Source organism: Macaca thibetana, chromosome 9, assembly GCF_024542745.1.
Source record: "Macaca thibetana thibetana isolate TM-01 chromosome 9, ASM2454274v1, whole genome shotgun sequence".
NCBI classification, from domain to species: domain Eukaryota; kingdom Metazoa; phylum Chordata; class Mammalia; order Primates; family Cercopithecidae; genus Macaca; species Macaca thibetana.
Genome location: NC_065586.1, coordinates 23,866,797 through 23,890,196, shown reverse-complemented (window position 1 = coordinate 23,890,196; position 23,400 = coordinate 23,866,797). Strand labels below are relative to the sequence as shown.

General features: G+C 37.3%; 1 protein-coding gene across 2 annotated transcripts in view; it reads right to left on the bottom strand.

Annotated features, from left to right (window-relative positions):
- The window catches only part of KIAA1217 (KIAA1217 ortholog), an 839,027-nt gene that overhangs the window by 493,339 nt on the left and 322,288 nt on the right, over positions 1 to 23,400 (bottom strand). Inside the window, exon 1 of one of the 2 annotated variants that reach the window (XM_050804844.1) lies at positions 4,736 to 7,374. The exons of the other annotated variant lie outside the window; for it this stretch is intronic. Coding sequence (XP_050660801.1) covers positions 4,736 to 4,946 — 211 coding nt within the window. The 5' untranslated portion in view covers positions 4,947 to 7,374. Of the gene's footprint in view, positions 1 to 4,735; positions 7,375 to 23,400 lie in introns of those variants that run through there. 2 annotated transcript variants of the gene reach the window in all.

The window sequence follows — 23,400 nt, the reverse complement described above, 5'->3', positions numbered from 1 at the left end:
TGTGAGTGTGTGTTTGTGTGTGTGTATACACTCATGTCTGCAGGGATAAGTATACATATTAGGACATCAAGGCCCTATAGGCAATGTATCCTTTAATTTCAATATTAGTATAACATTTACAGTTTTGTGATACATTTATTAACTCTGAAATTTGTTCTCATCCTTTTCCATTTGCTTGTTTTGTTTAAGATACGGTAATCCTGAGCAACAAATAAAAATGCTGAAAACAGAAGAGCTTATTCTGAATTACAGAGTGTCACCAGAAAGATTTTTCAGGAACTAGCTAACCAGTCACAAAGTGTTAACTCATTTTATTAACTTCTTTGATGAGTGAATTTCTTTTTCTTTTCTGTGTAGAAAGGTGCTCTAGCATCATGGTGAAATGTGCAAGTACAAGGCTCAAAAACCGCTGGAATCAGAATTCTGGCTCCACTTCTTATTGTCTGCATGATCTTGGGAAAATAACTCAAAACTCTGTGATATGGTTTGGCTCTATGTTCTCAACCAAATTTTTTGTCAGATTGTAATCCCCATGTGTTAGGGGAAGTGCCTGGTGGGAGGTGACTGAATCATGGGGGTGGATTTCCCCCTTGTTTTTCTCCTGATAGTGAGTGAATTCTCATGAGATTTGATGGTTTAAAAGTGTGGCACTTCCTCCTTCACTCTCTCTTTTCTCCTGCTTCACCATGGTAAGATGTGCTTGCTTCGCCTTCATCTTCTGGCATGATTGTAAGTTTCCTGAGGCCTCCTCAGTCCTGCAGAACTGAGTCAATCAAATCTCTTTTCTTTATAAATTACCCAGTCTCAGGTAGTTCTTTATAGCAGTGCAAGAATGGACTAATACACTCTCTGTCTGTTTCCTCATCAGCAAAATAGGAATAGCAATAGGACTACGTCACAGAATTGTTGTGAGGACTATATAAGTCAATGTATTTATAATGTGCTTAGAAGTGTGCTGGCCACATAGGACGAGCCCAGTAGAGGTTAGGTATAATCATCAACGTCATCAACATCATCATCATCATCACAAATATATAAGAGATAGAAGCTATTTTTTCAAACCAAGTTTGAAGTCAGTATTTATGTCCTTTTCTAAAGAATGTTGTTCTTTAAAACAATTAAAAGGTAAACATAAATAAATAAGTAAATAAGATCCGGACAATACAATTTAGGGTCAGAAGAACCAGAAAACCCAGGAAGAAATGCCACATTCTCAGATATTGGCTCATATCCTCATCCTGAATAAAACTGTTGACATATATCAACACATACACTTCAACATTCATTTTCTATTTGGTGGGTTTGTATCATGAAAAAATTCTCCATTGGTGAACATGAGTTTCAAGGCTGTTGTCCTAAGGGAAATTGATTGCCAGGCTCTTCTGTTCTAGGAGTCAATTCAGACCATTGGTTCGGAATAAAAACATACTAGTATCACACTGATATGGTTACCCTCATCATGAAACATGGGTATATGGTACCATCAGATTGGAACAGGTAATGATAAGTACATTAGGTAAATGAAGCACACGAGTATATTGCTTATATACAGAAAATAACACCATGTGTGTTGGTCCCCAAATGATCAGAATTTATAAAGCTTCTTGGAAATTAAAAATATGATGATGATCAAAACTAGACAGCAGAAGAGTTGGAATATAAGATTAAGCAAATCTCCTAGAAAAACTCAAGAGATGAAAGCTTAAAAACATAACGGAAAGATGAGATCAGAAAAATTGATGTAGTAGATTCAAGAGCCAACTCCTAGGAGGCCCATAAAGAGAGAACTAGAGCAAATACAGAGAAAGAAATTATCAAAGAATTGATAGGAAAGAACACCCAGAACTGAAGGCCATTATTCTTCAAATTGAAAGAGCTCATCAAGCCAAATGAATGAATAAAACCCCTATACTTTTAAATACTTCAGTGAAATTGCAGAACATCAAGGATAAAGGAGATCCTTAAAGCTTCAAGAGAGAGAGAAAAGAAATCATCTACAAAGGAAACTGTGACTCTTTGAACAACACAGGACTTCTCATCAACACTTCTAGATCTCAAAAGACAATGGAGAAAGGCCTTTAACATTACGAGGAAAAAGTGATTTTTGGTCTAAAAATCTATGCCTGTCCAAAGTATCATTGAAATGTGAAAACAAAATAAAGATGTTTTTTGGACATGCAAACATTTAGAAAGTTTACCTGTCATTTAGTTTTCCTTAAGCTTCTTGGGAATGTGCTTTCGCAAAATAATAAAGGAAAGTAAGAGATACCTGTTTAGGAGTTCTAGAAATCAGGCAGGAAATAGCAGGGCAGAAGAACTGAGGGATGCAGAGAAAAGCATCTAGAAAAAAAGGGACGTTCTATGAGTATAACCGTGACCATACAGTCCTTTGGAGAATAGAGATGCTGAGGACAGAGGACTAAAGACTTTAAAACTGTAAGAGAAAATGATTTAGCACACTTTTCAGCTTAGTAATAAAAAGATTTATGAGGTCATATTAGTTACACACTTTACTGATTTTCAACTTTTAGAATTAGCCTATAGATGGATGATGAAAAACTAATTATGATAACCAAACATAACTATTATCAATATTTTAATACCCAAATAAAAGTACAGAAGATAAAATTTAAGAAGTGGAGAGGGGAGCATGGAAAAGAGGTGAAAGGAAGGGTCACTACACTAATCTAAGAAATACAGTTAAATGGGAGACACACTTAAAAAAAAAGTCAGAAACGTACCAGGGTACCCTCATTTGACAAATTACACAAGGGAGAAATAAATCTGACACACGATAAGCTGCGTCAAGATTAAGCTAAACCTTTTGCACCAAATGAAATAAACATTCTAAAGAACTGACACTAAAATCTTAGTGAGGAGGGCAAGAAAACACCACATCAATTCAACATAAATCTCAGATGGTGTGGCTATTATTGGATTTCTTGATCTTACGACAACCATGTCCTGTGAAAGCCTAATGCAAGAGAGCTATCTTAGAAAGAGACTCATAGTCCGACTTGCCAACTATTAAAGGTTTCTATTGGTACTATATGGTACAGTGTGTTGGATTAAAAAAATACTGATTAAAGAAGAAAAACAAATATACGTGATGATGATGTCTTTCGAAAATAATCCAGTCCTTCTGTCAGTATCAAAACGTCTTGCGGTAGAATACTTCCTTTTCCTCTCAGAGAAACACACACAAAAAAACCCACCTTATTATTTTATAATTTACCCCCAGTTTATTTTTTACAAAAGTGTGTCGTATTTATATTGATCTTGGACTTTAATACTCACTCTTGGTTTTAAATGACTTTGAACTAATCCCAACCCAAACCTGTTATCAAAGAAAATTATTTTCACCCACTAAGTCTATTCAAAACTGTTCATAGTTTGCCATGAAAAGGTCAGCATTTTGAATAAATCTTTGGAATAAGCACCGAGCCTCAGATTGTTTGTTTAAAAAAGGATATATTCTGTATAAATGTTTGGACACTCTTTAGGTTGAGGTAGTTGACATTCCTTTTTCTAAGAATTTTTCAGATTTTTATACATAGTCTAACAGAAAAGAAAGTTTTCCTTTTATGCAGCCAAAATTCATTCTATTCAGCCACTTCTGTCAACACTTCTAAGGTCTTCTAGTGTTGATTGCATGTGCCTTTTATGAAGCATTTTGGTCTCAGTTTTTTATACAAGCATGTCATTGATCACAGTGGATGAAACAATAATAATACAACTAAGGGAAAAATTAAAATTTTCCAGATAGATACTTACCTCTTCGAAATAGTACAGGGCACAAAAGTGTATCATTGCATATTTGTTTGTCATAGTTTTTAATGGAGAAGAGGTCAGGTTTAAAATTATAAAATAGACTTTTTAGAAAATAAAAACTCCCAGTTATAAGAATAAGAATATTAAAACAATTTTTTGTCTTACTATAAAATCACAGGGCCAAATATTATGTTTGTAGTAGATAACTCAAACTCTATTAAAATAAGTATTATAAATGCTGCTTAGTGATTTAATATGTAGTTCTTTGTACAATGGGGGAAATTACTATTATATTTTTAGCTATGATTTCATTGCCTTCTGTGATTATATACGCTGAAGTAACAGATAGCTTTAGTTATCACATTTCTCAATTCCTGGGCAAATATCCACCAATACTCTTGCTAGGTGAAACAGTCCAACATTCACCCGAGAAGGCTAATTTAAATGCACCAGGTAAGAACACTAGCAGAAATTTTTATCATGCTTTTCAAGGAACCATACATTAGACTAGTATTTCAGATACAATTCATTTTTAAAAGAGAGTGTAAACAATTCAGCATGCAACAATTCCATTGCTGGTTAATGATAAGGTTTTAGAACAATTTCTTTCTTTTTTTAGTTTCTATTCTTATAGGTAAATGGTAAGAAACTTTGGATATGATTGGATTATAAAAGACTACAAAACACGACCAATAATAAAATCTGTTATTCTGGAAGACAAGTGAAAACAATCAGCATTTCTTATTCATTAATTAATGACAGAAAGTTCTGTCACCTCCATCTTCCTAATAATTATTGGTTATTTTTAGCAACACACTCCAGGATTTTAGAAAATTTCACATTCAATCAAATGGATAAGTTTTGAAGCCATGAAAAGTCTCATTCATTGAAGTTACTGGTCAGTATTGTTAAGCAGGAGGTTTCTAAGCAAACGCTCACAAAAGCAGTGGATTTCAAACATTACCTTTGTGTGTTGTAGCCTTCCGCTGGGCAGAAGTTGCCGCCGTTTGCACCTGCTGCTGTTTGACCAAATTTCCTTCACTCCCAGTTCTCAAAATCTTCTCACCTAAGCTGTTTTTTTTCTGTTTGCTGTTCAAATCATCTCGCCTAGCTGATGGCAGCTTAGAAGCTGTGTTAGAGAAGAAAGGTCTAGCCAAGCGAGAGGGTTTGGACATTTTAAATGGCAGAAAAAACAACAAGAAAAAAAAAAACTCCAGAGTGTTACCTGCTGGGGCAGCAGATTCTAAAAAATCCTTTGAGCTTCACTTTTCAACGGACACAGTTACAGTATGAAGTGCAGCGGGACGGAAAGTGCTGGGCTGCCACTTGGATCTCTTTTAAACACAAGGCATCATACAGCCCCGTAGCCCATTTACGGGACCTGTGGAATGTAAATCTGTGTTTCTAAGATGCCGGTGACAGTTTTGCAATGGTAAATGCTCCAATTCAGAGCAAACGGCAGATGCTGCAATAGGGAATACGAAACACGCGTGCACACACACACACACACACACACACGATACTCCCTTGCATGCACAGACTACACACCAGACAGCCTAGAAGTGGAAAAATAATATAAATATTACCCCACCCACTCAGGTACAATACATAAAAATGAGCCAGATGTGTGGTTTATATTATTATGAAGTGCGTACCACGTTCAGTTTCCAGGCATTAGTTCAAGCAAATATTTCCTTGCTTTAGCACCTTCCTATAGTATATTCCAAGAGGTGACCGTGAAACGAATACCCACCTTACATAATTACTTCTCCTGCTGTTTACAGAACAGGCACAGAACCATGACAAAGTAAGAAAACAGAAGAATGTAATTTCCAACCTCTTCGGGCTGCCACAGGGTACCAACTAATCTAAAAAAAGGGCAATTGTGTGTCTGTGTGATGTGTTGTGGGATGTGTGTGTATGTGTGTACGTGCATATGTGTGTGTGTCAGAGAGAGATAGCTGGGGAAAGAGATAGAAATTATTTTACCTTTTAAAGAGCTTGGAGTTTATTCTAACAAATATTTGTACTTAGCGTGCTTTACAAAAAACAATAGTCATGATGTAAAAATCAAATGTGTTCAAGGGGTCACATTTTTCAGGGCTGAAAACATTGCTTCCACCAATTGAACATGTAGCCCATACCGGAGGCATACAACCTCTCCACTAAGGATAACCATTTTCCCTCTTAGTTTCCCATGTCAGTGATTTTTATGACTTGAGGTTAAGCTGTTTCCAACCTCGATTATTCTGTATTCCCTTGGGGAGAGTCTACACAAACTCTCTATGAACTATAAAAAGGTTCTCGGAAGATGTGGTCATATAACTCCACTCCAAGTGTAAATACCGTGCTATTCCCCATTTACAGTTGATAAATGTGAAGCTACTTAGCACTTTATCAGACGTAGTTATGTGCTGGAGAGAGTATAAATTTTGGAATCAATGGGAACAGGAGTTACCTCTAACTTCTAAATGTGGGCCCAGCCCCGGGCAAGTTACCTTCCCCGGCTTTTCGTTATTAAAATTGGGTTAGTAATTTTTGCCACAGAGAATTACTACATAGATCAACTGAAATGACAACTCTGCACCTGGTCAGGCACATGGTCGCACTCAATAAATACTTTCCTTAGCCCGTCTTTTCAAAACTTCAGTTTTAATGATTCCTAACAGGTCTAGCACAGCCTTATAAAAAATGTCAGTTACAAGATCAAATCTTCACTCAGACCACAGAGTCCGTAGTAGGATCACACTCATAACCTCAGCCCTATAAACTGGGAGGAAAAAATGTGAGAGTAAACCCTTAATATTATGAGAAGTGTCCTGCAAATGTAATGAACCACCACATTTGCAAATACTGTTGTATCATAAAATCCACTCCATTAAATTTAGTAAAGCATAACTACAAAATTTAAGCAAGCCCTTTACTCTTAATAATTCTGTCCAAATAAGAAACTCCATGCTTTCATTTCTCCAAATTATCTTTTATTTCTGCCCAAGTACCATTGCTTTCTCAGGCTTCTTCAGGTTTCCTCAGTTCCCTCATCATATTAGCGGTCACCTTTCTTTTCAGGAATAGATTTCACAAAGAAACTAACCTCGGCTACTTTATAGGCTGTCAAATGAACAGCATTCCAGTTGTGCAGGGATGGAGCAGAGAGGAATCAGTCAGGATTCTCCACCCACTAGCCAAGAGGCTACTCCAGAGACCAGGCTCACACTTTAGACTCATGCCTCAGAATAATGACGGACAGCGACATAGCTTGGACCCTGGCGGACACAAATCACATGACTTCCAGGACTGCGGCACCTGGCAAAGGACTTTGGCCTGGGAAGCTGGCTGGAAGGATCAGTGCCAGGAAAGAAGTGTGACTGCATCTTGACACCATTTAAAACAGGTGGTTTTATCCCATGCAGTGTGGATAGAAGCATTTCAGAGGAATAGAATGACGTCTCATTATAGCACACTTTCCTTCTCTGGGAGAGCCAGTGTAATGAGACTAATTTTACAAAGGGGAGGGGAAAAAATCAAGATGATTATGCTATAGGCCACTTGTAGAGTTGGGAATTGTATTAGTCAGGGTTCTCCAAAAAAACAGAGCCAATGGGGTGTGTGTGTATATATATATATATATATATACACACACACATATATATATACACACACACCACAAAATATAATATATAATATATATTTTATTTTAATAAAATAATATAATATATAATATGTAATAATATAATATATATTTTATTTTATTATATATATAAAATATATTTTATTTTATTTATATATTATATTATATTATATTATTATATATGTTTTATTATATATAATATACTATATATAATATATAATACATATTATATATAGGGTCAAGAAGATATATATATTCATTCATATGCATACATATGTATATACAAATGTCCCTTGACATACAGCGGGAGTAGGTCCTGATAAACCCACTGAAAGTTGAAAATAGGATAAGTAAAAAAAAAAAATAGGGTAAGTTGATAGCTTACCGACAACCATCATAGCTTAGCCAAGCCTGCCTTAAACCTGCCCAGAACACTTACAGCAGCCTACAGTTGGGCCAACCGTCTGGCCACACAAAACACTGTAGAGTGTCTGTCATTTACACTCTCAATTTTGTGGCTGACCAGGGGGTGTGGTTCGCTGCTGCTGCCCAGCATATCGAGGGAGTATTGCATTGTATGTCACTAGCCTGGGAATAGACCACAATTCAAAATTCAAAGTATGGTTTCCACTGAATGCATATTGTTCCCCCCATTGTAAAGTCAAAAAATCCTAAGTTGAACTATCATATGTCGGGGACTGTGTGTACATCAACAGAATATATACATATGTACAACATAGATGTCTGCACTGCTGGGGTGGGGGTGGGGTGGACTGGAGGGTGGCTAGGGCAGCTGTCTTTAGACCATGGTGGTTTTTCCAGACCTGAGAGACTAGAGAATCAGCTGGAGAACCTCTAAAAAATAAATCAACATTTCTGGGTTCCATCTCAGGCCCAGTGAATTAGAATTTCTGGAAAGAGCCCAAGATAGGATCCCAGAAATTTACAAAAGCAATTTTCAGCTGGGCGTGGTGGTTCACATCTGCCATCCCAGCACTTCGGAAGGGCGAGGTGGGTGAATCACTTGAGGTTAGGAGTTGGAGACCAGCCTGGCCAACTTGGTGAAATCTTGTTTCTATGAAAAATACAAAACATAGCCAGGCATTGTGGCACACACCTATAGTCCTAGGAGGCTGAGGCAGGAGGATCACCTGAGCCCGGGAGGCAGAGGTTGCAGTGAGCTGAGATCATGCTACTGTACTCCAGCCTGTGTGACAGAGTGAGACCCTGTCAAAAAAAAAAAAGCAATTCTCAGGTGATTGTCATGCCTAATGGGCTTTGGAATCAGCTGCTTGTCTGGGTCACTGAAAGCTGTCTCATTTCACTGTGGCCGTGCTAGCAACTACTGGATCCAACCTTCCTCGGCTGCCCTCCGAGGTGCTACTGCACCTTAGGGGGATAGGTCACTTGCAGAGCTGCTTGCTCATTTTTGCTACTTCCATTTTGTAGGGACTACCAGCCATAAACAGGTTATGTCCCTTTATGGGAACACTGGGGAACCTGCCTGAGAACTTCAAGCTCATTTCACTTGTCACCTAATCAGAGTTTCAGTGACCATGCTTGGTTTGAGCTGTAACACTTGGGGTAAAGGTGTCCCCTGTCACTCAAGAAACAGACTTCACATGTCTGTACCAAAACTCATGCATCTGTTTAAATAAAGCTGGTTCATCCACAAGGTCAATACTTTAAAGTGCATTGAAGAGTACCACGTGATTTATTATTTTTCTTCTCCACTCAATGGAGGTTTCCTGAAATGCTTTGTCATTTTAGTGTATATCAAACCATCAGGCCAATCTAAAGGCTGAACACAAGGGCCATGGTCAACAATGCATGGTGTATTTTTATTTTAAACCGAGGAAAGAATAGAAAGATGACACAGAAACATTTGCTTGGTCATGCAGTTTCAAGCCTGCCCAACAAAAAAACCCTTTAAAAAATAAAGGCAGAAATAAAGAAGAGAGGTTTTGTTAATTTGTTTCTATCCTTACCTCATTCCTAACAAAGGATGTGAGTTGGCTTGCAAAATACTTACACTACTAAGATAAAATTTGTGTGACATTAAAATAAGAAATGAATAATCATAGAGTCTGGAGGAAAAGAAATTTGGCTGTGAGCTTCCTAGCACCAAAGCAAAAAAGGAAAGAGAAGAGTTTGTAGAATCTATGTTATTTTTATCGTTAGTTTGAGTCCAAAAATAAGAAAGTAGCCATTATATCACAAAGACATTGTTTGAATTGTGAGTGATCTCAGGGTAAAAGACCAGTTTCTAGAGAACAAACCCTGTCTCACTCTGGGAACAGTACACACCTATACAGCTTATACCAAGAATACTGCTTTAATCTGAAATAGACAATCTGTCTCCTGTGATCAACAGGCAGCTTGCCCATCTACTCCAGAGCCTAAGACTTCCAGACTGAGATCATTCACCAGTTGATCAGGTTTGCTCTGAGTTTTACTTTGAATTCATAGGTTATATTACTTTTTTTTTTTTTTTGGAGACAGTGCAGTGGCACGATCTTGACTCACTGTAACCTCTGCTTCCTGGGTTCAAGTAATTCTCATGCCTCATCCTCCTGAGTAGCTGGGATTACAGGCACCTGCCACCATGCCTGGCTAGTTTTTTTTTTTTTTTTTTTTTTTTTTTTTTTTTTTTTTTTTTTTTTTGGAGAGATGGGGTTTCACCAAGTTGGCCAGGCTAGTCTTGAACTCTGACCTCAGGTGATCCTCCTGCCTCAACCTCCCAAAGTGCTAGGATTATAGGCATGAGCCACTGTGCCTGGACTGGGTTTTACTCCTATGTGTGGTCCCTTCTGGTCTAGTATCTCCCCACAATGACCTAATCCAGGCAGGATTCAACACACTGAACCTTGACATTTCTTTTTTCCTTAAGACTTTGTAACAAGCCTCCTGCATGTGCTGGTGATGGCCTCTGCTCTCCAGGGCCTTACGGATCTTCTCCCTGAGTCTCATGATTTCACTGTCAGCACCTCTGGAATTGGGCTGATCATCCTTTGGCCTGTTCAGAAAGGATGGGACTGGAAGTTTTCTTCCTACTTAAAAATTCCAAGTGCTCACCCTGTTGACTTGGTTTGGATGTGTGTCCCGTCCAAGTCTCAACCTCCAGTGTTGATGGTGGGCCTAGCGGAGGTGTTTGGGTCATGGGGGTGGATCCTTCCTAAATGGCTTGTTGCGATCCTCGTGGTAATGAGTGCGTTCTCACTCTATTAGTTCACTTTATTAGTCTACGTGAGATCTGGTTGTTTAAAAAGAGTCGGTGCCCTCCCCTCTCTCTCCTGCTCTCTCTCTTGCCATGACACTTGCTGGTTCCCCTTCACCTTCTGCCATGATTGCAGGCCTCACCAGGAGCAGATGCCAGCACTATGCTTCATGTACAGCCTGCAGAACCATGAGTCAAATAAACGTCTTTTCTTTATAAATTACCCAATTTCAAGTATTCCTTTATAGCAATGCAAATGGACAAATAAACCTGTCTATTCCAAATCCAGCTGCCATCACTTTTTTTAGCATGAGAACATCTTCCTGAACCATCTTCAGTGATATCACTATTGAATTATTCATTGTACTTTTGGGCCTCCCTGACCCCATCCCCACATAGATCTCTATTTAGTTTCGTGACTGGATGCCTCCACACCTGTCTGGAAGCCCTTTCTGTTGACATAAATCCTCACCAAAGAGAAAGAACATTACAGTATTCCAAATATGGGGCTAGCCCTTCCCATGAACTCTCTTCCTGGTTTCTCAGCCTTTGCTAAAGCTCCCTGATTCTGCTTTTGTAACTGCCTGAGCTGTCCTGGTTTAGGGATGATCTTTGGCTACCCCAGTGAAGGAGGTGGTTGCTGGGGGCTCTCCTCCCTGGGGCTGGTTCGAGGCCACAGCCTGCAGTAACCCTGTGCTCGGCTGGACTTCACCTTGGCTCTGATGAGCAGCTCTACATGGTGATGTGCACTTCTGTTTTCTGGTAGGATTTGACACCAATGGTTGCTCATGCATGACTCCTTCTTCCATCCATAGCTAGAGGCTGGCTTTGAGGATCTCTTGTGCTCTCCTGGTTCAACAACACCTAGCTTTGAGCTGCCTTACACCTCTCTGACTCTATTCTGCTTTCCAAATCCCAAAGGCATAGCCAACTTTGCTTTGTTGGCAGCACAGGAAATCTCCATGCTTACTAGTTCTTTCTTGTAGCTAACCTACATTCCTCCTATGGGCTTTAAACAAACTTTTTCTTGCAGTTTTGAACATGGAAATAGAGATCATCTATAAGGGAATACCCTCCTTCATTTCTTGATAGTCCCTAAGAAGAACCTCATGTGACAAGAGTTCTGTGCAGCATCTAACTGGGGTTTGCATCATGAGCTGGTGATACTAATTGGCCCTGAAGCTACACTCTGCCTCAGAAGCTGGAGTGATTAGGCTCTTCCCGGTATATCAGCACGTTGGTGTTTTAGATATGGACTGTTTTTTCCAAAGTTCTATCTGCTTTCCCATCTGCAAGATGTGAGCAAACATCTTGGTGACAATTTACATCTAACTAAGGGTGTAAAGGCATCAGGTACCCCAAGAGAAAAATTGCCTCCCAAGAAGAAAATACTACAGGCTGTGGTAGGGCCCTGGCTCTCCTTGAGACAGTAATGATCATTAAGAACAATTGCTAGCATTTATTGTACACTTACTGTGTGCCCAACACTATCCTAAGTCATTTATCCTTCATGGTGACCCGACAAGGTAGATACCATTATTATCTCCAGTTCACAGATGAGCAAATTGAAACTCTCAGAGGCCCAGAAATGTGCCCAAGATCTCACAGATACTAAGTACAGGAGTGGGAAATGAACTCAGTCAGTCTGGCCCTGGAATCTGCCCTCTTCTCGACAAAGCAAAAAGTCTGGCTGCAATCCACACACACACTGAGTGTGAACATAGACTGACTGTTCAGTCACAGCGGTGACCTGGGAAGAGTGCCTCTGTCATCTTGGATGCTGTGTGCCAGACCCCAAAATGCACTGCACTTGGGTGGCTACAAGCATCCCCAGATAGGATGCGTGCATGAGCTTCGTGTCATGGGAATCCAGCAGCTCTGATCTGGGAGAACAACATCCTGTGTGGAAGAGCAGATGGGAAGGCAGCAGCCTGGAGGATGTGAGCAGAGCAGCTTCCTGTGTGCAGTCAGCAAGTCTCCGCAAAGGTCATTGGGAAGCGTGCTCCAGGATGTCTGCATCTTCTCCTGAGGTGTAAGGTGCCTCAGCACAGTGTCTGCTGGGCTTCTTGAACTTTCACCTTTGCCCTGCCTCCTGATCTTGCTTTCTGACCAGATGTCAAGACAAACAACTTGGTAACTTGGTAAGCTTTGTCTGACTTTCTGACTTCTACTTGTCTTATTTATTTATTTATTTATTTATTTTGAGACAGGGTCTCACTTTATTACCCAGGCTGGAGTGCAGTGGTGTGCTCGTGGCTCACCGCAGCCTCAACCTCCCATGCTCAGGTGATCCTCCCACCTCAGCCTCTTGAATAGCTGGGACCATAGGCATGTGCCACCATCCCTAGCTAATTTTTTTTTTTTTTGTATTTTTTGTACAGTAGGGGTTTTGCCATGTTGCCCAGGCTGGTCTTGAACTCCTGGGCTCAAGCGATCCGCGCCACCTTGGGCTCCAAAAGTTCTGGGATTACAGGTGTAAGCCACCACACCTGGCCAGCTTTGTTTGACTCCTAAGCTCACTGTGCTAGAAGACCCCCCACTTGTTATGTAATCCAGGAGAAAACACTTCACCTCTCAGGGCCAAATCACCTTGGAAAAGGTGTTGTGGCAACTACCCTGTTATATTACAGGGTTCTTCCAACAGTCAAGTGGGATAATGAATAAGAAAGCACTTTGACAATCGTAAGAATGCATATGAATTAAAGGTAATAATTTTAATGGTTATAAAATACCAATGTCCTACTTCATCCTGGCTTAATCCAGTTTTTTTACTTGGTCCTGCCTTATGATTGGCTTGATATCTTAGCAGAATGTTCCGTAGCAAACTTTTTCCTGTAACGGGCCAAACAGTAAATATTTTCAGCTTTTTGAACTGTATGGCCTGTGATCAACTATCCATCTTCACCACTGGAGAGTAAAAATAGCCATAGACAAAATGCCAATGCATGGGTAAGGCTGTGTTCCCATAAAACTTCATTTGTAAAAACAGGTGGCTGGACAGATTTGGTAGTACTTTGTTGACACCTGTTCAGTAGCAGCCAATTACAACCATGTATGAATAATATTCTGATTCCTGTCTCCTTGATCAATACCTGCTATATGGATATTTTGCCTCCCTTTGTGTCTAGATGGGTGAACTCCGTTCTGGCTCCAAACCTGTATGTGAACAATTTCTTAAATTTATCTCACTCTACTATTTGGACATTATATCACATTGAGGGACTTGTGGTAAGTGTCATGATGGTCTCCAAGAACAGCCAATATTGATTCTAACTTAATTATAAAACATAGTGGGAACAGGAGCAAGGTCCACCTCTTTAGCTATTTGGATTATGTCATGCTTTGCCACTTTACACTGATAGTTACTTTATATAGGTGGCCATATGTAGAGAGGCATGGTTTGAGTGCTTGAATAACTGAATTTGTGGTCTGCATTTATCCTGTAAAATTTTCATGCTTCCTAGATTCAGGACAAAGGCTTGTAAGTTTAGATTCCTCAATTTTCTAGTTGAATGCTACAGAAAGATTTCTTGATTTAACAACTCTAATTTCTAAGAACCCTTTAAAAAGCATTTTTTTTTATGATTTCAGTAAAAGTTGCTTTATACCATGATGTCACCCATCTGTGCTTCTATATTGTAAAAGAATCTTAAAATTATTTAGGACATGCTTCATTATGTTATAAAATTCAGTGCCAAGAGGAACTTTTTTGGTTTTTTATTGCAAAACACTCCCTTACATAGAAGGCTGAACGACTTATCTGAACCAACAGTGGATTTAGAAGCAGTTCGAAAAGTTGTACAAAAATGTGTTAGACAGCCAGGTTGTGATGGAGGCTGGAGTTTTGTAGTCACAGTTTTTCCATGTGCCATTTTAAGAATTATCTTGGCTCTCAGTGCAAGTTAAAATTTTATATTTGAGAGTAGAATCCTGAAGTAAAAATAAGCTATTTCTTATTAGGATGGTCTCCCATGACATTATTGAAAGTATAATTTCAAGCATGAAAGCACAACAACCCCAAAACACGGGGTGACTTAAAAGTTATTCTTATGACTTATCAGTAATAATAGGAATATGTATTCAGATTTATCCCTGAGGTTTTAAATACTTGTGACTCTAGTGGGCATGATCTCTTACTTTAAAATGCAAGTGAGCCAATGATGGAGTCCCCTCTCTCTCTTTAAAGGATTCTAATGAGACTTACATCATTCTGAGGAGGAAAATGAAAAGTTAAAACTCATGAAGAGGCAAGGCACAGTGGCTCATGCCTGTAATGCCAGCACTTTAAGAGGAGGATCACTTGGGCATAGGAGTTGGAGAACAGCCTGAGGAACACAGTGAGATCCCATCTCTACAAGAAATACAAAACTTACTCCCGAGCAGTAGTCCAGGCTACTTGGGAGGCTGAGGTGGGAAGAATGCTTGAATCTAGGAGGCCGAGGTTGCAGTGGGCCATGACTGCACCACTGCACTCCAGTCTGGATGACAGAACGAGACTCCATCTCAAAAACAAAACAAAACAAAACTATGAATACTTAGGCAATCAGATGAGCTTATTAAGTCTTTGACTGTAACTTACAAGGGTGATGGGGTTTCATTTGTATAATTTCAAGTTTTCTTCCTCAACTTCTTGGTTATTATAAAGCATCCAACATATTGGATTTTTCTGGTTACTGAAAGCCAAATATCATAAAAAGAAGAGGTTATTTCATAAATCATAGGCACTTGTGAAAACATAGGATGACATGTAGTTCAATGCACATTTGCTGTTTTTCTGAGCTACCTATAGAAATCCTTTGTAGTTTCCAATGCTCTGATTTAATGGCAGTGGGAAGTATGCAAAATCATGAGCAAAACTGAATAAACCTAAGAATGTCCTTAGCTTCTAGGAAAATTCTACGTATTTAATTAACTTTTGATGAAGGTTGAGTAAGGAGAAAGTGAGTCCATTAAACATTTTGAAAATCACGTGTCCATCAACAAAGTAAACACAAATGTTTTTAAATGTATTTAAAGATTCCATTTCCATTTTCCCTCTTTACTCAAACCGCATACATTTTACACATAAATGATAAAGAAATGACACATACACAAATAGTGAAATTAGGAAATGGCTTTTTGAATGTGAAATTGCACAGCTTTAAAAATTATTGAAGGCCAATAAGCTCATAAAAAGATGCTCAGTGGCTGGGCATAGTGGTGTGAGCCTGTAATTCCAGCACTTTGGGAGGCCAAGGTGGGTGGATCATTTGAGTCCAGGAGTTTGAGATCAGCCTGGGCAACATGGTGAAACCCTGTCTCTAGGAAAAATATCAAAATTAGCTGGAAGTGGTGGCATGTGCTGCGGTTCCAGCTACTTGGGAGGCTGAGGTGGAAAGATCACTTTAGTTAGCCTGGGAGGTCAAGGCTGAGGTGAGCAGTAATCGTGCCACTGCACTCCAGCCTGGGAGACAGAGTAAGACCCTGTCTCTAAGTAAATGAATGAATGAATGCTCAGCATCACTAATCATTAGATAAATGCAATTCAAAAGCACAATGAGGCTCCACATTCATGAGAGTGGATATTATGAAAAAACAAAAAACAGAAACAATAAAAGGAAGTGTTGGTGGGGATGTGAAAAAGTTAGAACCCTTGTGTACTGTGGGTGGGAATATAAAATGGGATAGTCGCTGTGGAAAATGGAATGGTAGTTCCTCAAATAATTAAACTTAGAATTACCATAAAATCCAGTAATTCTATTTGTTGGGATATATCCCCCAAGAAATGAAAGCAAAGATTCAATCAGATATTTGTACAGCCATGCTCATAATGGTATTATTAACAAGATCCAAAAGGTAGAAACAGCCTTAATGTCTATGGCTAAATGAAGACACAATGATAGATGGATAAACAAAGTGTGGTACATACATACAATGGAATATTCTTTCGCCTTGAAAAGGCAGGAACTTCAGACATGTGCTACAATATGGATGAACCTTGAGGACATTACACTATGTGAAAAAAGCCAGTCACCAACGGACAAATACTGTATGATCCTACTTATGTGAGGTTCCTAGAGTTGTCAAATTCATACAGACAGAAAGTAGGATGGTGGCTGTCTGGCACTGGGGAAGGGAAAATGGGGAGTTCATGCTTAATGGGTACAGAGTTTAGGTTGAGGGAGATGAAAAAGTTCCGGAGACAGATGGTGATTATAGTTGCACAACTGTATTAGTTAGTTTTCACACCACTACAAAGAACTGACCAAAACTGAGTAATTTATAAAGGAAAGAGGTTTAATTGACTCACAGTTGCACATGCCTGAAGAGGCCTCGGGAAACTTGTAATCATGGTGGAAGGCAAAGAGGAAGCCAGGCCCTTCTTACGCGGTGGCAGAAGAGAGGGAGCGAAGGGGGAAGCGCTGCTTTTAAACCATTAGATGTCATGAGAACTCCCTCATTCTCATGAGAACAGCAAGCGGGAAACCACTCCTACGATCCAGTCGCCTCCCATCAGGACCCTCCCTCGACACTTAGGGATTAAAATTCGAGATGAGATTTGGATGAGGACACAGAGCGAAACCATGTCAACGACAACGTGAATACACATAATGCCACAGAACCGCACACTTACAACTGCTTAAAATGGTGAATTTTATGTTATGCCTATTTGATCACAATGATAAATTCTTTGAATTCATATTTTCATGTAGTTGATGCTTGAACTTCTTATAAAATGAGGGTTAGATAATGGTCCACTCTCTCTCTAGCATTCTGTAGCCTGAGCAATGCCTAGATGCAAGCTGTGTTTTCACAAGGTAGGTTTAAGATGGCCAGAGTCACTCTGTGACCAGAGGAAGGATGTGGCTTTCTCTCTGAGGCCTAACCATGACTGCCCAGCAGATCCACCGTGTTCCCTTGCATTGTCACACAGCCACATTGCAACACAGAGATGATACTACATGCCCACGTAAGGGAACTTAAAACTTCTCTGTCTCCACACTTTAACGAAGACAAATGCAAATGGCCACTCTACGCATCATGGGCAAGGCTAGAGATCAAATGGTCTCATAAAGATTCGAAGAAGGTCTTTTCAGAACTTGTCTTCTGGCTCCTTGGTTCTCTGGCCCTGGCTTTGTATTTTTCTTGGAGATTACTTCTTTCTTGAGAGGTGCAGTAAATCCTTCTTATAAAGGGGGAGAAATTTCCCCCAGTTGGCTTCAGAATCCTTGCTAGTAAATCCTCTGGCCTTTCCAAAATTTGCCCAGAATTATATTACAGAGGGTCCTGAACTAGAGTGTTCTATATGTTCTAAATGAGTAAATAAAGATCCACTGAGCACCTTGCACTTGTTTTTATAAGCAAAAAGCAGCTCACACCAGTCCCTGAATACTCCTTGGGGTAGATGAAAGGAAGAATTTATGGCACGATGTGTGAGAACAGTCTACACCTCTTATATCTCTGCAGGCTCATGTTCACAAAACAAGGCAATGCAGATATTTACGTAGAAAAATAGAGCAGTGTCTATTGTAAAGAAAGGTTTGATGTTCCTCCTCCTTTTAGACAGTTTTAATTTACAAAACCAGATGAGGTCCTTAAGGTCTGTTTTTGAGATATCGTGCCTCTATAATCTAAGGTAGGATTATTTGGATGATTACATTATTTTTCTCCCTAAAAAAATCATAGACAAAAAAAATTGTCCACGCAGCTAGGAAAACTGTGAAGTATAAGTTTGTTTTATTATGTTCTAATGTTATCGCACAGCCCTGGGCTCCCTGTATTTCTTCCCACTTACTGGACATCTCTTTTATGTCCTCAGGAGACCCCTAATTCTAACCCATTGAAAGCCTGCTTTCTGGAAAGAATTGTCCAGGGATATTTATAACTCAGAATTGTTTTAGGTTCATTTCACGGTGATACATTTTAAAATATTCAACATAACACTTATTTACAGAAGCATGAAACTATTGGTATAGCACAAATAATAGTCGTTTAGATTTTTTCAGCACTCCTCAGATGATTTTGAAATAAAACATTTAAAATACAGCAGTTATAAAAACTGTATGTGCTAAAATGTAAAGATAAAAACAATACAAAGAATATACAAGTACCCATTGCCAAGCTTTACCAATAATACATTTCCCTTTGAAGTTGTTGAAATCTTCTAAGTGCCTCCAATTGGTCATATGCTCCTTGGACCCTGATGTGACAGCTTTTCCTGGATTTAATTTTAATGATTCTCTTATTTTCTTTCATAGTTTTACAAATGTGCAGATACCGCTAATTAATATATTGTTTTGTTTTTGAAAAAAAGGACATAAATGTCACTAAGTAAGTTGTATTTATTCTTCTGTGACTTTTTTTAGGCTCGACATTACTTTTTTTGAGATTTATGTATGTATGTATCTGACATGCTGTAATTCATTCATTTTCACTTTTTGTGGTGGTGCATGGCACGAATATATTATAATGAATGAATATATTACATTCTACAGCTGATGAACATTTCATTTGTTTTCAGTGTTCATTTTTTTCTTCATGGATAATCAATTGATCAGTCATCCCACACCATAACCCACCTTTTCCCACAGATCTGAAATCTCAGCTTTGCCAAAATTCCATTTTTGTAGGACTCTTTTTCTGGTTTTCCTAATATGTTTTGTTTGTCTACTTATCTATCTCTATGCTTCGCTGTCTTAATGATTTGGAGCTAGATAATAATAATAAAAAATAGTGAATATATGTTTATATTTATGATATGCCAGCCACTGTCCCAAGCAGTTTTCACATGTTAACTAATTTAATCCTCATCATTACCTTGCAAAGTGGGCACTGTTATTATATGGATGAAGAAATTGAGCTCAAAGAAATGGATTGTGGGTACCTAAGCAAGATTTGAAACTCAGGCAATCTATTCACCTAGATTGTGCTATTAGACAGTGTGCAAATCTGACTCATTATAAATCATGATTTCTGATTGGGCAGATAGGTCTTATTTTATTTAGGAGTTTCCTGGGAATTCTTAGTCCTTTGCTCTTATATACAAATGTTATAAACAGCTGTGAAACAAAACCTATTAAAATTTTCATTGATATTTTATTGTCTGTAAATAAATTTACACTATTGAGTTTTTCTATCTATTAACATGGTATTTTTCTTCCATTTGTTTAGGTATTAAATAATGTGTTTTTATCATGTTTTATAATATTCTACAAATTGTATATCTTTTGTTAAATACATTCCTAGATATATTGTTTCAGCAACTGTAAATGGCATCATTTTAAAGTTGCATTTTCTATTTGTTGGTATATGATGAAACATAATATGACTTTAAATAGTTTTTGACTTGTTTCTGGCAATGCTAGAGCAAAAGGAACCCAAATTCACCCCTCCTCTTTAAACTGCCAGGAAAACAGACAAAATATATGAAACAATAGTTTTCAGATATTGCGCAATATATAGCACAGGACAGTGATTGCTAAGAGAATAAAAACAAATGTGGTAAGCCCAGTGAATGCCCCAGGTCATCGTCTGAAGAGTTTCCAGGTCATAGTGCAGGGAGGGGACACCCAAACAGAGCTCAGCAGTTTCCCTGAGTTGAGGAAACAAGAGTTCCTAGTTCAGAGAGGCAAAGGCATAATTTTCAGTCAGAGGAGGTGCTGCACAGAGCTATGAAGATATGTAGAATATTTTCTCTGATAACAACAGAATTAAATTAAAAATAAGTAACGGAAAGATATTTTTTAAAGCCCCAAATATTTGGAAGTTAAACAAGAAACATATAAAAAACCTATGGGTTAAAGATGATAAAAGAAAAATTATAAAATATTTTGAACTGAATGAAAATTTGAATGACATAAAAATGTGAGTGATGTTACTAAAGCATGCTTTCAAGGTAAGTTTATAGAATTATATGATATTATATAGCTTATACTGTAAGTATTTATGCTAGAAAATAAGAAAAGTCTCAAGTTAATGATCTAAGCATCCATCTTGAAAAAAAAATCTAAAATAAGCAGAAGGACAAAAGTAATAGAGAGCAAATATACATATATATATATATATGAAATAAATAATAGAAAGCAATGGAAAAAAAAATGAATGTAACCAAAATCTAGTTCCAGGAAAGAATCAATAAAATGTATAAGACTCAAGCCAGCCTAACTGAGAAAAAAAGAAGAATCACACAGATTATGAATATCAGGAATGAAAGAGAGTATATAATCATATAAATAAATGATTATGAATAGCTTTATACCAATAAATTTGACAACATAGATGAAATTTACAAGTTGTTTTAAAGATAGAAGCTACCAGAATTCATTCAAGAAGATATAAGTAATAGTCCTATATCTACAAAAGAAATTGAATAGGTGATTAAAAATCTAACCAAGATGAAAGCTCCAGGCTGAGATGTCTTTATTGGTAAATTCTACCAAACATTTAAGAATAATATAACACAAATTTTATTTATACTGTCTCAGAAAATAAAAGCAGAGGGAATACTTTCTAACTCAATCTAAGGCAAGAATTATCATGATACCAAGACCAGAAAATGACATTATAAGAAAATAAAACTACAGATTAAAAGTTATCATGAACATACATGTAAAAGTCTCTAAGAAAATATTAGCAACTTGAAACTGGCACTATATAAAAAGGATAATACAAGTAGACCAAGTAGAATATATCCTAGAAATGTAAAGTTGCTCTAACATTTGAAAAAAGATACTATATTTCCCCTTACCATTTCTATTCAGCATTTTACTGATAGCTTTAGCTGGTATGATAACACAAGAAAATGAAATAAAATGCATTCCAATTAGAAAGAGAAAGATACAACTATTGTCACTTATAAATAACGTGATTGTCTATGTAGAAAAATCCAAAATAATCTACCATAAAGCTACTAGGACCAGTAAGTAAGTTTAGTAAGGTCACAGAAGATGAGGTAAATATATAAGACTAATTGTATTTCTATATTTTAGTAAAGAATAATTGGGAATTAAAATTCAAAATTAACATTTAGAATAGTAACAAAAAAGTGAAATACTTAGAGATAAGTTTAACAAGATATGTGCAAGAGTTGTACACTAGAAACTTCAAAACTTTGCTGAGGGAAATTAAGAAAGACACAGATAAATGGAGAGACATACCATGTTCATGAATTGGAAAACTACTTATTGTTTTGCTTTTAATTGTCCCCCAATTGATCTGTAGATTCATTGTAATCCCAATTAAGATTTTAGCTAGATTTTATGTAGAAAATAGCAACTGATGTTAAAATTTATATAAACATGTAAAGACTTCAAATAGCCAAAAGAATTCTGAAAAGAAAGAACAAAAGTGGAAGATCTAATTCTTCATAATTTCAAATCTTATACAGCTACAACTGGCAAGAAAGTATGTTTAGAATAAGATCAATGGTTCACAATAGAAATTCCAGATATAGACCCACACATATGTGGTCAATTGATTTTTGAAGAAGGTACCAAGGAATTTTATGAGGAAAATAAACTTTAAAATAAATCACACTAGAATAGTTGCATATTCATAGGCAAAACATGAGCCTCAATGCTTATCTCAGACCAAACACAAGCATCTAATTCAAATTGATTATAGACCTAAATGTAAGCCCTAAAAAGATTCAAACTTTTAGAAAAAAATATAGGAGAATATTTTGTGACTTTAGGTTACACTGAGATTTCTTAGAACACAAAAAGTGTGAACCATAAAATAAGAAAGTATTATATTACACAATTAAAAAGTTAAAGGTAAGGAAATGCATAGGTAAGAAATAGATTGAGACATATTTTCCAAAATATATTCTGATAACAGACTTGCATCTACAATATATAAAGAATTCTTAAAACTCAATCATAAGAAGACAAATTGATTAGAAATGAGTAAAATATTTGAAAAGTCAATTCACCAAAGAAGATTTACACATTTCAAATAAGCACATGAAAAGATGCTCAACATCATTGCTTATGAAGGATATGCAAATTAAAACATTATTAGAATGACTGAAATTAAAAATACCAAATTATGGTGAGAATGTGGAACAAATGAAATTCTCATACATTGCTGGTAGAAATGCAAAATGATACAACCACCTTTTAAACAGGTTAGCAGTTTCTTATACAATTTGATATGTATTTATTTATGACCCAGCAATTCCACTCCTAGGTTTTTATTCAAGAAAAATTAAAACTTATGTCCACATGTAGAATTACTCAACTACTCATCATACGTATATCTATAAAGCCTTAAAACGAAAGCAACCCAAATATCTATCAACTACTGTGTGGATAAAAATAATGCCCATATAATACTATTCAGAAATAAAAATAAATAAAACTCTGATCAACAAAACAACTTGGATGAAGTATTGTTACAAGTGAAACAAATCAAACACAAAAGACTACCCACTTTATGATTCCATTTATTTAGGACCAGGATGGATGAAGGAGAGTGACTGCAAAAGAGCACAATGGAAAGTTTTGGTGTGTTAGGGACGCTTTATATCATCATTATGTTGGTGGTTACGAAACTGCGTGTATTTATTGAAACCTACAAAATTGTATATTAAATATTTGTGAATTATTAATATTTATAAATTGTAGTTCAATAAAGCTGATTAAAATGAAACTTAGGAGATTTTAACTATCTAAATTTTTAAAAACAAAAAAATGCGGTTGATTTTTACGCATGTATACAGCTGTGTAACCGTCACCCAGACCAAAATATAGATTATGTCCAGCCTCTCAGAAGGCTCTAGCATTTACCTTCTGAGTCGATA